Source organism: Ammodytes marinus (genome assembly GCF_949987685.1).
Source record: "Ammodytes marinus genome assembly, chromosome: 12".
NCBI lineage: Eukaryota > Metazoa > Chordata > Actinopteri > Uranoscopiformes > Ammodytidae > Ammodytes > Ammodytes marinus.
This window is the reverse complement of record NC_137216.1, coordinates 28,933,139-28,948,138: the sequence shown is the minus strand read 5'-3', so window position 1 is coordinate 28,948,138 and position 15,000 is coordinate 28,933,139. Positions and strand designations below refer to the sequence as shown.

The 15,000-nt window shown below is 41.2% G+C and overlaps 1 protein-coding gene across 3 annotated transcripts in view; it reads right to left on the bottom strand.

Moving 5' to 3' along the window:
• The window catches only part of idh1 (isocitrate dehydrogenase (NADP(+)) 1), a 45,301-nt gene that overhangs the window by 29,732 nt on the left and 569 nt on the right, over window positions 1-15,000 (bottom strand). For 2 of the 3 annotated variants that reach the window (XR_013845134.1, XM_080038327.1), the window contains exons 2-7: window positions 12,108-12,237; window positions 6,793-6,948; window positions 5,585-5,720; window positions 3,138-3,240; window positions 2,338-2,515; window positions 65-216 (exon numbers count right to left, since the gene is read on the bottom strand). Coding sequence is in view for 2 of the 3 variants with exons in the window: in XM_080038327.1 (XP_079894453.1) it covers window positions 65-216; window positions 2,338-2,515; window positions 3,138-3,240; window positions 5,585-5,720; window positions 6,793-6,948; window positions 12,108-12,229 (847 nt within the window). In the remaining variant the exon portion in view is untranslated. Of the gene's footprint in view, window positions 1-64; window positions 217-2,337; window positions 2,516-3,137; window positions 3,241-5,584; window positions 5,721-6,792; window positions 6,949-11,478; window positions 11,514-12,107; window positions 12,238-15,000 lie in introns of those variants that run through there. The other variant, XM_080038328.1, reaches the window with a different exon arrangement.

Here is a 15,000-nt window from a genome sequence, read left to right as displayed (position 1 = left end):
GCAGTGAAGTTTTTTTTTTTTACATGGTGCTGCCTATGTTAAAGTAGTTTTCTAGTGCACTCACCCTGAGCGACCGAGTCTGACTGCACGTCTCCGTCGTAGTTCTTGCAGGCCCAGATGAACCCTCCCTCTGACTTCATGGCCTGGGCCACCATGTCATCTATCAGGCGGTGCTCATACCAGATCCCTTTAGCCTCGAACTGAGAACGGTACTCCCTTTAACAACACACAAGAGGAGGGCAGACAATGAGTTGTTAGATGGTGTAGTCTTAAGTGTATACTTCTTCCTGCTCCTTTTCGGGCATGTCACATCAATACAGATAATTTTCTTTCTTTTTTTTTTCTTTTTGTGAAGTCTTTTAAACATAAATTTTGTTTATTGTATTTTTATGATTTTCATTTAGTTTTGTATTGTTTTTGATATGTCTAAAATGAAAAAAAAAAGAAAAAAAAAAATTAAATGGTGAGACAGTGCAATCGAAAAGGGTGAACAATTTAACTTTTTACTCATTAAAAAAAATAAATCCTTCCATTACTTTTTTTTAGAAAGGTTGGAATAAATGTGTAAATTTGGAGATATCTTACTAACTAGTAATGCTGTGTTCTGCTTGATCTACATCTCTTCCTAAAGTGTGTGTTCATAGTTAACATGTGCAACTGAGAACGGTACTCCCTTTAACAACACAAGAGGAGGGGAGACAACAAATGTTTGGATGATGAGACAGGATGAACAATCCCTGCGTTCCAATCCCCATACTTCCCTACTATTTAGTATGCCAGAAAAAGATTTAGGATGTCCCAATACATGCACGTCAATTGTAGTATGCTGAAAATACAAAAATAACCAACTAACTCCAATAGCATTTTGGAGTATTCATCTTTATTCTTGACATTTCTTGATATAATGAAAAAAAAAATCTTCCTTATGTTTTTTTTTTCTCTCCCGTGGCCCTAAAACTCTTCTGTACTTTAGTATGTAGTGTAGTAAAAAGAAAGAGTATGTGATTGTCTGTCTGTCTGTCTGCCTCCCTCCCTCCCTGTCTGTCTGTCTGTCTGTCTGTCTGTCTGTCTGTCTGTCTGTCTGTCTGCCTCCCTCCCTCCCTCCCTGTCTGTCTGCCTCCCTCCCTCCCTCCCTGTCTGTCTGTCTGTCTGTCTGCCTCCCTCCCCGTCTGTCTGTCTGTCTGTCTCCCTCCCTCCCCGTCTGTCTGTCTGTCAGTCTCTTATATCTCCTGGAAGATGTCTTTGAAGCGCCCGTCGTATTTCTTTAGTATGGTCTGTCTGTCTGTCTGTCTGTCTGTATGCCTACCTCCCTCCCTGCCTGCCTGTCTGCCTGTCTGTCTCTTACTTCTCATATATCTCCTGGAAGATGTCTTTGAAGCGGCCGTCGTATTTCTTCAGTATGGTGTCTATCTGTCTGTCTGTCTGTCTGTCTGTCTGTCTGTCTGTCTGTCTGTCTGTCTGTCTGTCTGTCTGTCTGTCTGTCTGTCTGTCTGTCTGTCTATTTGTTTGTCTGTCTGTCTGACTGACTATCTTTTTCTGTATATGTCTGTCTGTCTATCTAGCTACCTGTCTGTCTGTCTGTCTGTCTGTCTGTCTGTCTGTCTGTCTGCCTGTCTGCCTGTCTGTCTCCCTGCCTGTCTGTCTGTCTGTCTGTCTGTCTGTCTGTCTGTCTGTCTGTGTCTCTTACTTCTCATAAATCTCCTGGAAGATATCTTTGAAGCGGCTGTCGTATTTCTTCAGTATGGTCTGTCTGTCTGTCTGTCTGTCTGTCTGTCTGCCTATCTATCTATCTATCTATCTATCTATCTATCTATCTATCTATCTATCTATCTATCTATCTATCTATCTATCTATCTATCTATCTGTCTATCTATCTATCTATCTGTCTGTCTGTCTGTCTGTCTGTCTGTCTGTCTGTCTGTCTGTCTCTTACTTCTCATATATCTATCTGTCTGTCTGTCTGTCTGTGTCTCTTACTTCTCATAAATCTCCTGGAAGATGTCTTTGAAGCGGCTGTCGTATTTCTTCAGTATGGTCTGTCTGTCTGTCTGTCTGTCTGTCTGTCTATCTATCTGTCTGTCTGTCTGTCTGTCTGTCTGTCTGTCTGTCTGTCTGTCTGTCTGTCTGTCTGTCTGTCTGTCTGTCTGTCTGTCTGCCTCCCTGTCTGTCTGTCTGTCTGTCTGTCTGTCTGTCTGTCTGTCTGTCTGTCTGTCTGTCTGTCTGTCTGTCTGTCTGTCTGTCTGTCTGTCTGTCTGTCTGCCTGTCTGTCTGTCTACCTCCCTGTCTATCTGCCTGTCTATCTGCCTCCCTGCCTGTCTGTCTGTCTGTCTGTCTTACTTCTCATAAATCTCCTGGAAGATGTCTTTGAAGCGCCCGTCGTATTTCTTCAGTATTGTGTTCTTGGTGCTGAGGTAGAGAACCTGTTGCTTAGCGACCGCCATCTGAAACGAGCTGTGGGCAAAGTCTCTGATAGAACTGTCTGTGTTGTACATCCCCATGGCAACTCCACCCGTACCTGGACAGACAGACAGACAGACAGACAGACAGACAGACAGACAGACAGACAGACAGACAGACAGACAGACAGACAGACAGACAGACAGACAGACAGACATTTTTAGAGTTGTGCATTTTTACAATTTACAAAACGGTTACACAACAGCAATTTTACCATGTACAAGTTTAACTATTAAAATACTATAAAAGTATATTAAAAGGTGGAGTCAGTGATTCTTGAGAACTCGTGCTACCTGTCTGTACTGTGTGTGAGCTGAACAAAAAAAAATCTAGTGTTAAACCTGCAGTGTGTAGAATTTTGGGTTTTATTTCCTAGCAGATTTTGTAGAAAGTAATTATAATATCCATAAGTACATTTAGAATTGTTCTTGTCCTTGAAGGCCACTGTAGCTTCTGTTATTATTCGAAAGGGTTGGGGTTACCCAGGGAGCGTTGCATTCTCGAACTTTGTAGAACTTTCTTGATGATGTCATATTACACACTGCACCTTTAATACACAGCCTAGGCTCTGTAAAAGGGCATGTAAAAAGGTATGTAAACAAAGGGGGCCCACTGTAGTTGGCAAAATGCCCGTTATGTATACTTAGTAGGTGTGATGGTACAGCAGACTGTTTTCTTACCCACAAACTCATGGATGACATATTTAACGGGCTCTCCTCCCGTTGGTGTGTAGGTCATCTCCACTTTACCAGGACCGGGAACCACGAAGTCTGTAGCTTTGTACTGAGGGGGGAGACAGGGAGACAGACACAGGGTTAATATACTAATTAATATACTGAGTGTGCTATCGTTGTAAGGGGAGAAAGGAATAACGTTAGTATACTAGAAATAAACTAGTCTGTTTGATACCTCTGGCCATCTTGGAGAGCTTTAGAAATTGCTGATTTTTTCTTTCTTTCTTCAAGATTACATTTTATGCTACTTTTCCTGCTTTTATCATAGATACCTTTTAAAAATTATGAAACCCTAAAAACTCTATTGTAATTGTGTTTGTATGTTTACAAAATTGTCAATGAAATGTATGTTCACCAAAACACTAATGTAGTGCTTTTCATAAACTTTTTTATTTTTTATCCTATGTATTTGGGGCGGCAGTGGCGAAGTGGGTAGGGAGTCTGCCTCTGGAGTGCAGGGTCGGAGGTTCGATTCCCCGCCTACCCACATGTCGAAGTGTCCCTGGGCAAGACACTGAACCCCAAATTGCTCCCGATGGTTCAGACAGCGCCTTGCATGGCAGCTACTGCCATCGGTGTTTGAGTGTGTGTATAAAAAAAAATGTGTATTGTGAAGCGCCTTGTGACCCTGGTCTGTGAAGGGCGCTATATAAATAAAAGCTTACTTACTTACTTACTTATTTATATCATTGTATCTTGTTATCCTTTTAATGTTTAATCTCATGTCTAGATATTATTGTGTCTTGTTTAGTTCTTACCTGCCCAGGGACTACAGGTGGAAAATAGCAGTTTGCTAAAACCTGGTACAATGCATCTCTCCTCTTGCTCCAAACAAGGTTAATGTTTCTTTTGTACATTGTCCCTGTTCAAATAAAGTTATAATAATATAATAATTAAAAAAAAAAACCCTTCTTTCATCACTGGTGGTCTTAGATAAAGTTTGTTATCACAGAAGATAGTATGTTCACCTCCGACATCCTCTCAATGTTATATAACTATCAGGCATTTGACTCTTGGCCTGCATTGCATTCTGAGCAGAGATATATTGACTTTGGCTCAGATCCACACACTAACCTATGAGTGTGAGTGTGTGTGTGTCTGTGTGTGTGAGTGAGTGAGTGAGAGGGTGTGTGTCTGAGTGTGCGTCTGAATGTTCCTGAGTGTGTGTGTCTTCTTGCTGCATGCGTGCGTGTGTGTGCATGCGTGCGTGTGTGTGTGTGTGTGTGCCTGCGCCTGTGCTAGTGTGTGTACTTGTCTAGGTTGTAAAAGGTGGAACACTGCGGTCCAAAGGGGAAGATGATGAAATATAATTATTGACCGATTCTCTACTGATAAAACCTTCAACCTACAAACGTAACTATCTGAGCTCTCACATGACTTGACAGAAAGCCGTGTATGTCCAAAGTCAAAGTCAAAGCGTTTGTATTGACAGATCTGATATGTGCAAGACAGAATTGGAATCGAAATCAGAATCGAAATCAGAATTGGAATCGAAATCAGTCAGCTTGTGCCAGGGGGGATCAATCGCTCTCACTTTTGCTCCAGTAGCAACAGAGTGTTTGCACTACGATTAAGACACTCACATACTTGCTACATAGACAGTTTCAACTTTTGCCTGTAGTTTGGAAGTCCTAGCTTAGTATTTATTATTTCATCATTTGTAAGGCTGATGCCCAATTCACAAAAAAAAATATAAAAATTAAAAATTGTAGAAAAAATGCCAGTTTACAGAGGCTACAGGCAGTGTTCTTTTACATGGGATTTGGGGATTTTCTTTTTTACCAGCGCACACACAGCACAGACAGGGAGCAGATTGTGAGGAGATATTCACTGATTTTGTCAAAAGTTTTTTTTTTTTTTCCAACAACGATCTCCAGAATCACTGACTCCACCTTTAAAGCGAGCCAGCGGGCGACTGTGGCTCAGTTAGCGGGCCGGCTGATGATCAAAGGGTTGGAGGTTCGATCCCCGCCCTGCCACCTGTGTCATGGTTGTTGTGTCCTTTGGCAAGACAATTCACCCACCTTGCCTCCTATGAATGGCGATAGTTAGCCTGCTATCGGTGTATGAATGTGTGTGTGAATGGTAACGTGGGAAAGGAAAACAGGTCTCCCTTGTAAAAGAGTCTCTGGACTCAATGGGATTTACCTGTATAAATAAAGGTTAAAAAAAAAAAAAGCGTGTAGTATTGTAAAACCCGAACCTTATCTCCGTGTGCGTGCCTGCCTATGATGATGGGTTTGATCTAGCTTCCCAATAATTTGTTATATAGGTCATCCCCCCTCTCTCTCTCTCTGTCTCCCCATTTCAACTCTGTACTGTCTAATAAAGCTTGAAAATGCCAAAAAATTATCATGAATAAAAAAATTATTATATGAAACACAGTTAAATACCTGGTCTCCGTGTGCGTGTCTGCCTATGATGATGGGCTTGATCCAGCCGGGCACCAGGCGAGGGATGTTCTTGCAGAGAATGGCCTCTCTGAACACGGTTCCTCCCAAGATGTTACGGATGGTTCCGTTTGGAGACCTGAAATCAAATCAAATCAGTTTTATTTGTATAGCCCAATATCACAAATAGACATTTGCCTCAGTGGGCTTTACATTCCATACAGTATGACACCCTCTGCCCTTATCTATCTATCTATCTATCTATCTATCTATCTATCTATCTATCTATCTATCTATCTATCTATCTATCTATCTATCCATCTATCTATCCATCTATCTATCTATCCATCTATCCATCTATCCATCTATCCATCTATATATCCATCCATCCATCCATTCCTCTGCCCCTTAGAAAAAAAACTCCCAGTAAAAAAAACCTTTATCGAATTTTTTTTTTAACCTCCACATCTGCTTGAGTTTATTAGAATGTTTTGCACAATATAAAACAGTATGTATAAAATACAATAGAAAGTAAAAAGTAGATAAGTTAAATTTTTAACTTAAAGCCCTACTTCACCGGTGGAAATATGAAGGTGTATTGAACTCTGAGATCCTATGTAGTATAAATGTGCAAACATTTTTGAAATCGGTTCATCCTAGCCTGAGAAAATGCAGAAAGATTTGTTTTATGGTCTCACTGTCTAACCCTACATGTAAGGGTTAATAACAGGACAGCTGGGCCAAGGGAAGACTGAGGAAAGAAAAACCTCATTCATTATATTATAATAGTGATTTTATAATGATAGAACGCTGGTTCCGTATGGGTGAAGTATTCCTTTAAGTTAAATTGTTAAACTGCCGGTGTGTGTGTGTGTGCGCGCGTCTGAATGTGCCTGTGTGTGTGTGTGTGTGTGTGTGTCTGAATGTGTGTGCGCATCTGAATGTGTGTGTGTGTGTGTGTGTATGTGCCTGCGTGTGTGTGTGTGCGCGTCTGAATGTGCCTCTGTGTGTGTACCTGTGTGTGTGTGTGTGCGTCTGAATGTACCTGTGTGTGTGTGTGTGTCTGAATGTACCTGTGTGTGTGTGTGCGTCTGAATGTGCCTGTGTGTGTGTGTGTCTGAATGTACCTCTGTGTGTGCGCGCGTCTGAATGTGCGTGTGCGTCTGAATGTGCCTGTGTGTGTGTGTGTGTGTGTGTGTGTGTAAACTGACCTCCACATCTGCTTGAGTTTGAACTCCTCTACGCGGTTCTCGTCGGGCGTGATGGTGGCACACTTCACCCCCACGTTGTATCGTCTGACGGCCTCGGCTGCCTCCACCGTCACCCGGTCGTCCGTCAGGTCACGGTTCTCCATGCCCAGGTCATAGCTGTTAGAGGGAGGGATGGAGAGATGGGGAGAGGGAGGGAGGGAAGGAGAGAGAGGGAGAGAGAGAGGGAGAGAGGGAGAGAGAGGGAGGGAGGGAGGGAGGGAGGGAGGAAGGGAGGGAGGGAGAGAGAGGGAGAGAGGGAGAGAGGGAGGGAGAGAGGGAGGGAGGGAGGGGGAGGGAGGGAGGGAGGGAGAGAGAGGGAGGGAGGGAGAGAGAGGGAGGGAGGGAGAGAGAGAGGGATGGGGAGATGGAGGGAGGGAGGGAGGGATGGAGAGAGGGAGAGAGAGGGAGGGAGGGAGGGAGGGACGGAGGGAGAGAGGGAGGGAGGGAGAGGGAGAGAGGGAAGGAGGGAGGGAGGGAGAGAGGGAGAGAGGGAGGGAGGGAGAGAGGGAGGGAGAGAGGGAGGGAGGGATGGAGAGATGGAGGGAGAGAGGGAGGGAGGGAGAGAGGGAGAGAGGGAGGGAGGGAGGGAGGGATGGAGAGAGGGAGGGAGAGAGGGAGGGAGGGAGAGAGGGAGTGAGGGAGGGAGGGAGGGAGAGAGAGAGGGAGGGAGGGATGAAGAGAGAGGGAGGGAGGGAGGGAGGGAGGGATGGAGAGAGAGAGAGAGAGAGGGAGGGAAGGAGAGAGGGAGGGAGGGAGGGAGGGATGGAGAGAGAGGGATGGAGGGAGGGAGAGGGATGGAGGGAGGGAGGGAAAGAGGGATGGAGGGAGGGATGGAGGGAGAGAGAGAGGGAGGGAGAGAAAAGAAAAGAGATTGGGATTAATACAACTAGCTGGTTCATTCATTATAATGTCAGTGATGCTTGAGGACGCTTGCTGTAAAAATAACTTTTTATTTTGTCAAAATCTGTGAATATCGTCATGACATGTTGCCAGTTGATTACTGACATTTTGTATTCCAAGTTTTTTTCAGAAACGTTTCAGAAATTTTTGAATTTGTTTATAAATATAATTATAGATATATGCATTGTATAAATATATAAAATATAAAAAAATCATAGTATATTAAGTTGTATGTATGTATAGATCGCAAATTGTATAGAGATTATATGGATTACATGAAGCGAATATAATAAATATTTTTATATTTTTATTTTTATTTTTTTATATATTTTTATTTTTTTTACTATGGAAAAGGGGTAGGATTAAATATGTGTATACTTCTTCCTGCTCCTTTTCGGGCATGTCACATCAATACAGATAATTTGTTTTCTTGTTTTTCTTTTTGTGAAGTCTTTTAAACATAAATTTTGTTTGTTGTATTTTTTTTTGTGCTTTTCATTTAGTTTTGTATTGTTTTTGATATGTCTGGAAAAAAAATGAAAAAATTTAAAAAATGCAAATATGGCAATGTCTAACTACATTTGCCTCTTTTTACAAAACAAAGAATATTGATTTCAGATAAAGCCAGAGCTAAAATCTTTATCTTTATGTTTACTATAAGTGGCTAACGGTCTAACAGAACAGATTTCGGGTACAGCCTTTTCTCATTTAACAAATCAAAAATGACTTCATGTCTTAAACAGGCAGTTTCAGCAGTTTTTATGAAAAAAATGTATCTTATTAAATCAACATTTAATTAGACAGTGAACAACATATGAACAAATCCTTCTGTAATAACCTTCAGAATAGTGCTGAGAATGATTATGGAAAGTTTAGTTGATGTGAGTGCTTTAGAAGTTGAGATTTTCTGTTCAGAGTTTCGAAAAAAAATAAAATTATGTTGAGATAATGTCCGTTAAAGATGGTTGTATAGGAGAAATATACAGACGCAAACAGACAAGGTTTAGTCAAACAAGCACCTAAATGTACATGTTGGACCTTTAGATTTAGACTAGTATGAAGGAAGACATGTTATGGAAGGAAAACAGCCCAAAACCTCATGTATAATGCCCGTGCTGTGAACCATTAACTGTGTGAAAGGGCAGGCATGACATAAGTGAGTGTGAGCTTGCCCCCAGCATAAAGAATGAATACAATCTCTATCAGGGCTTTGTACACGCCATAACTCAGTCCAATTATATTTATCATGAGTCCTGGCACGGTAGTTTGCATCTAGAAATAGCCATTAACCACCTAACCCACATCCTACACACTCTATCAATCTAGCTTCTGTATTTCTGACAAATACCGTTGCCAAGTCTTCTTTTTATAGGCATCTTTGGGCAATTTTTTTGGGCAAAGTTGCTTAGAAATATTGCTCGTCACGAGTTGCGTATTTTTTTCTAAAGTTTGGGTTTGCTGTCTGTACATTAAATCAAGTTGAAGTGTGATGTTATGTTATTACCCCACTTTTAAATGATAAAAAAACAAAAAAAAAACAATCCAAATAAAGGAGGCTATTTATTCTCCCTTTTTTTGCAATTAATATGATAAAAGTATGATCAAAATCAAATCAGTTTTATTTGTATAGCCCAAAATCACAAATACATTTGTCTCAGTGGGCTTTACATTTCATACAATATGATACAATATGATACAATATGACACCCTGCCCTTACACCCTTAGCTCGGCTGAGAAAAAACTCCCAATAAAAAACCCTTTACCGGGATAATTTTTTTTTTAAGAAATCTCAGGGAGAGTCGACAAAGTAAGGGATCCCTCTCCCAGGACGGACATATTTGTATCTATTTGCTATTGTCGATGAATTTGTCACTTCTTTTGCGTTTGTTTGTATCATAGATAGTGGTTTGTATAGGCTTATTTGCTTGTTTCTCTTGTGAGATCTGGCAACCCACACTGCTACCAAACCGGCTGGCAACCAAAACACACACACACACACACACACACACACACAAAACAAGGAATCAATTGTGCAACATCGACTGGCCCTTTGCCATTCACATAGAACTGGAAAGGCTGCTCCAGTTTGCTACACTGATGCTTGAAGAACTTCTCATCGCAACACAGATTAAATATAGACTATAAAGGCCTATTGTTGCAAAGTTTATTTTAAGTTTTTGTACAGTTTTAACTTGACAGGGGTGTAGGGGTAGTAGGTGTGTTTGTGTGTGTGTGTGTGTGTGTGTGTGTGTGTGTGTGTGTGTGTGTGTGTGTGTGTGTGTGTGTGTGTGCTACTGCATGTCAGAATTGTCCTACCTAAAACGCTTTCTATCCATCTATCTATCTATCTATCTATCTATCTATCTATCTATCTATCTATCTATCTATCTATCTATCTATCTATCTATCCATCCATCTATTTATCCATCCATCTATCTATCTATCTATTTTCTTCCCGTTTTCCACTTTTCTAATGTTTGCACTGTCAGTACTGCATCCACATTTAATTCTACATATACAATGTCAATACAGACTTTTCTATTCTATTCTGTTTCTATGCTATTCTTATAGTAATGGGGAAGTTAACTTGCCCTGCGTTCCAAATCACATACTCTTTCTTTTTACTACACTAGTACATACTAAAGTACAGAAGAGTTCTAGGGCTATTATGTCGATAATACTACAAAATGCTATTGGAGTTAGTGGGGGCATTTATGTATGTTCAGCATACTACAAATTGACCTGCATGTATTGGGACATCCTAAATCTTTTTCTGGCATACTAGATAGTAGGGAAGTATGGGGATTGGAACGCAGGGTTGGTGTGTAAACTAGAGTAATCTCATCTCAACATGCTTATCATTCCCGTCAAGATTTAGCCGTTGTGTTTCCAGTGCGCCCTGTTCTATTGTTTGAACTCAGCTGCGACCTTTTACCTAATTTACTCAGAGCCCTCCCCCCCGAAGGCCAATACCAGGCAAGACACAGCAGAGAGAGAGAGAGAGAGAGTGTGTGTGTGTGTGTGGGGGGGGGGGGGGGGGGGGGGTGAGTGTGTGTGAGAGAGAGTGTGTGTGTGAAAGAGAGAGAGTTGAAGAGGAGCTTGTTGCTATTAGATTCACTCTGTGTGTGTGTGTGAGAGAGTGTGAGTGAGTGAGTGAGTGAGTGAGTGAGTGAGTGAGTGAGTGAGTGAGTGAGTGAGTGAGTGAGTGAGTGAGTGAGTGAGTGAGAGTGTGAGTGAGTGAGTGAGTGAGTGAGTGAGTGAGTGAGTGAGTGAGTGAGTGAGTGTGTGTGGGGGCGGGGGGTGAGTGTGAGTGTGTGTGAGAGAGTGTGTGTGTGTGTGAAAGAGAGAGAGTTGAAGAGGAGCTTGTTGCTTTTTAACCACTGCACCACGAGGGCCCCCATGTTCAATCCATTTCTATCTTCACACTATTCATCACACAGTGTGAAGTTACGACAAGTTAAGAGAGGGTCGGGAACATCTATAGACACATAACCGCCGTGATGCAAACTAAACATACAGCGGTGATCAAGGTCCATCCAGAGATAAGAGACAGACTCAAAGGCCACATGGAAAAACCTACAGTATAATGCTCCTAGCGCTTATGGCTGATGATTGTCTGTCTGTCTGTCTGTCTGTCTGTCTGTCTGTCTGTCTGTCTGTCTGTCTGTCTCTCTCTCTCTGTCTGTCTGTCTGTCTCTCTCTCTGTCTGTATGTCTGTCTGTCTGTCTGTCTGTCTGTCTGTTCACCTGTGCAGGTCCATGTCCAGATAGGGGAAGATGAGTTTCTCTGTCTGTCCATGTCTCTGTCTGTCTGTCCCTCTGTCTCTCTCTGTCAGTGCGTTTACATGCAGACTCATAATCGGGTAACTAAACGAATAAGACTTCAACAGGGCTTTTAAACTGCATGTAAACACCTTTATCCGATCTACTTCGCACACAAATCGGCACAATAACGGACAAGAGATGTCGGATAAGAACACCTAGATAAGTCGTTCGTTGTCGGCATTCTCTCTGCATGTATACAGGGATCGGACATCGCTTATCGGACTTCTCGTTCTGTGCTTGTGTGCCTGCGCGTGATAGGCTACACCCATGGCTACACCATGGGTTATTGACGGAAGAGAACCGGACGTGGCTCTTTCAACACTTGTTGAAAGCATGGTTGAAAGGGCTACAGCGCCACCTAGCATAGTGGAGACAGCCATGCATTGGACATTTATCCGATATCTGAAAGGCCATGTAAACTCAGACAAGTGACACGGTCCGTTCGAGTGTCTAGTTCGATATATGTGATAATCTAATCTAGTTGTGCCATGTAACCGCACTGTGTGTCTCCCTCCCTCCCTGTCTGTCTGTCGGTCTGTCTGTCTGTTCACCTGTGCAGGTCCATGTCCAGATAGGGGAAGATGAGTTTCTCCTTGATGAGTTCCCAGATGACTCGGGTCATCTCGTCTCCCTGCATCTCCACCACCGAGCCAGCCTTGATCTTCTGAGACATCTTAGGGTCTGGGGGGGTAAACAAGACACAGACACACATAGAGAGAGACACACACACACACACACGCACATTAACAAGAGCGATAAAGAAATAAAGTCATGTAAAAGATGTAAATGAAGCCTAAAAATATATCAGGACTATTATTTTTTTTTTATTAAAATTATTTAAAAAATTATATCGGTTATCCATCTTTTTTTTTTCTATATCGAAATTGAAATTATTACTCCATAATATCGGAATCGGCATTGGCCCCCCCAAAAAATCTATTTTATTCTGTCCCTGTTAAATATAGCATCGACTTCCTTCAGAAACTGTAGGCGGACACATGCTGAAGGTATATTTATATATATATATTTTTTTAAAATCTTATTCTAGTGGTAGAATGTCCCAGTTTTAAATCAAAAGGCATTTTCTTTATTATTCTAAAGACAAGTGCCTTGGATGTCTTCTTGATGTTCTAAAGATAACAGCCCTTCTGGCTCCAAAGAGCTTGTGATGCAGATTTGTCACACTTTTTGCTCCGTTCATAATACATTGATAAACGATTAAGCAAATATAATAAAGCAAGAATAATCAATCAGCTCTTTAGAGTAAGACATGCCACTGTTACCACGGACAACAGAGCTCCTTTCTGTTTAAAGCTAGAAGTCTCATGATTGGATGAATGTAAATGGTAAATGGACTTGACTTATGTAGCACATTTTAGCCGATTTTCTCAGCCCCAAAGCGCTTTACATTTCTTACCACATTCACCCATTCATTGCACGCGCGCGCACACACACACACACACACACACACACACACACACACACACACACACACACACACACACGTCTTCAGACCATGACTCAGCACTTACTCAACCTTAGTAACTCCATAACTATCTTCAAGTGTCAAAGAAAGACAGGAAAAACACAAGGCCTATAGACAACGATTAACCAATGCCAACCGTCCACTGTGTCTTATTTTGAAATTTAAGAATATACAGCTCTGGAAATTGTTAAGAGACCACTCCAAATGTTCAGTGTCTCTCGTTTTTACTATTTATAGGCATATGTTTGAGTAGAATGAACATTTTGGTTTTATAATATAAACTACTGACAACATTTCTACTGATGATAAATTGCGTGACATCACACATGGGAAAAATGTAGGGTTAGGATTAACAGGACAGCTGGGCCAAGGAAAGACTGAGGGAAGAAAAACCTCATTCATTATATTATAATAGTGATTTTATGATGATAGAACGCCGGTTCCGTATGGGTGAAGTATTCCTTTAACTATTTTTTTTTCTTTTAAAAGCTTACTGTGGACGACTGTTAAGAACTTTATATTTGAAACCAAACTGCCAAACGGACTGAGAATGTCAATAAGCCACACTGGCTATAACTGTGCATGTGTACACAAGTTGTCATTAATAGAAACTGTCCTTATTTAAAAATTTTAAAAATCTGGAATCTACCATTTATGCCGAAACACTTAATGTGCTTGTGATGTTCATGTCGAATAAAATCTTAACTAACTAACCTTGGATTGTCTTATTTTGTAATGCATTTGTCGTCACTTGATTGGTTTCGATGACGGTGTATATGAGTTTTTAAAAGGATAAAGGACTTTAAGCAGAACTATAGGCCGAGTTTTTCTATCCTAAGAATGAGATTTTTATTTTATTTGTTATTAGGTGTTCACATATAGGTACTTTGTTCTTGGTATGTTGGTGCGTAGAGAATATAAGGCTAACAAGCAGTGTGACAACCAAGGGTATACTGGCATAGGAAGACAAGGTAACCACTGATGGTGACAAGGGCCAACGTGTTGTCCAACAAGATCCATATGTTCTAGATTCATTGTCATTAAAGGGACACTGTGTAACATTTTAAGTAATTTATTAACTTAAATCAATATCCTCATTCATAAATATGTCCTCATTGGTGTAAAATCACCTCTGCCAATAATCTGAATTATCCTCCTGAGCGGAGAATTATAAATATTAATGTTACATATTGTACATTGAGCAGGCAGGTCTTATGGAGGAATCCATGTTGGTTGGAATGTCATCAGGTGCATTGTTTAGAATTTAGAATTGTTCTTGTCCTTGAAGGCCACTGTAGCTTCTGTTATTATTCTAAAGGGTTGGGGTTACCCAGGGAGCGTTGCATTCTAGAACTTTGTAGAACTTTCTTGATGATGTCACATTACACAGTGTCCCTTTAAGTGATATGGAGTCCCCTCTAAAAGTATGAAGTTGTACTCTTGAGTGTAGCCGTTTGAATACTTTTGCTAACCTAAAAAGATGGTGTTCCTTTACAAAAAAGTTGTGTATCAGATACAGATGTAAGTAGCTGGAAATGAAAGCTGAAATGTTGATCTCTTGTCTGATATTCATATGTTGGTGTCAAACCCAAATGTTTCCAGTCTACAGCTAAAATTAAAGGAATTGGCCTCACTGTTCCAATACTTTTGGAGGGCACTGTATTCCAGGATCTTTTTTGCTTGTGCCATCACTGAATATGCTACATTTAAAATAAAACGTACTATAAATAGAATTCCTGGGTGAAGCAGGTGTTTTGCAGGATTTTGACCAAGGTATGGTACATGCAACAAGTTTAGGGAGGAACAAAAACTAAATGGCGTTGCCAAAAGTTACATAAGAGTCCAGTCAGATCATGGTATGATGGGGAGGAGACTGCATGCACACACACACACACACACACACACACACACACACACACACACACACACACACACACACACACACACACACACACACA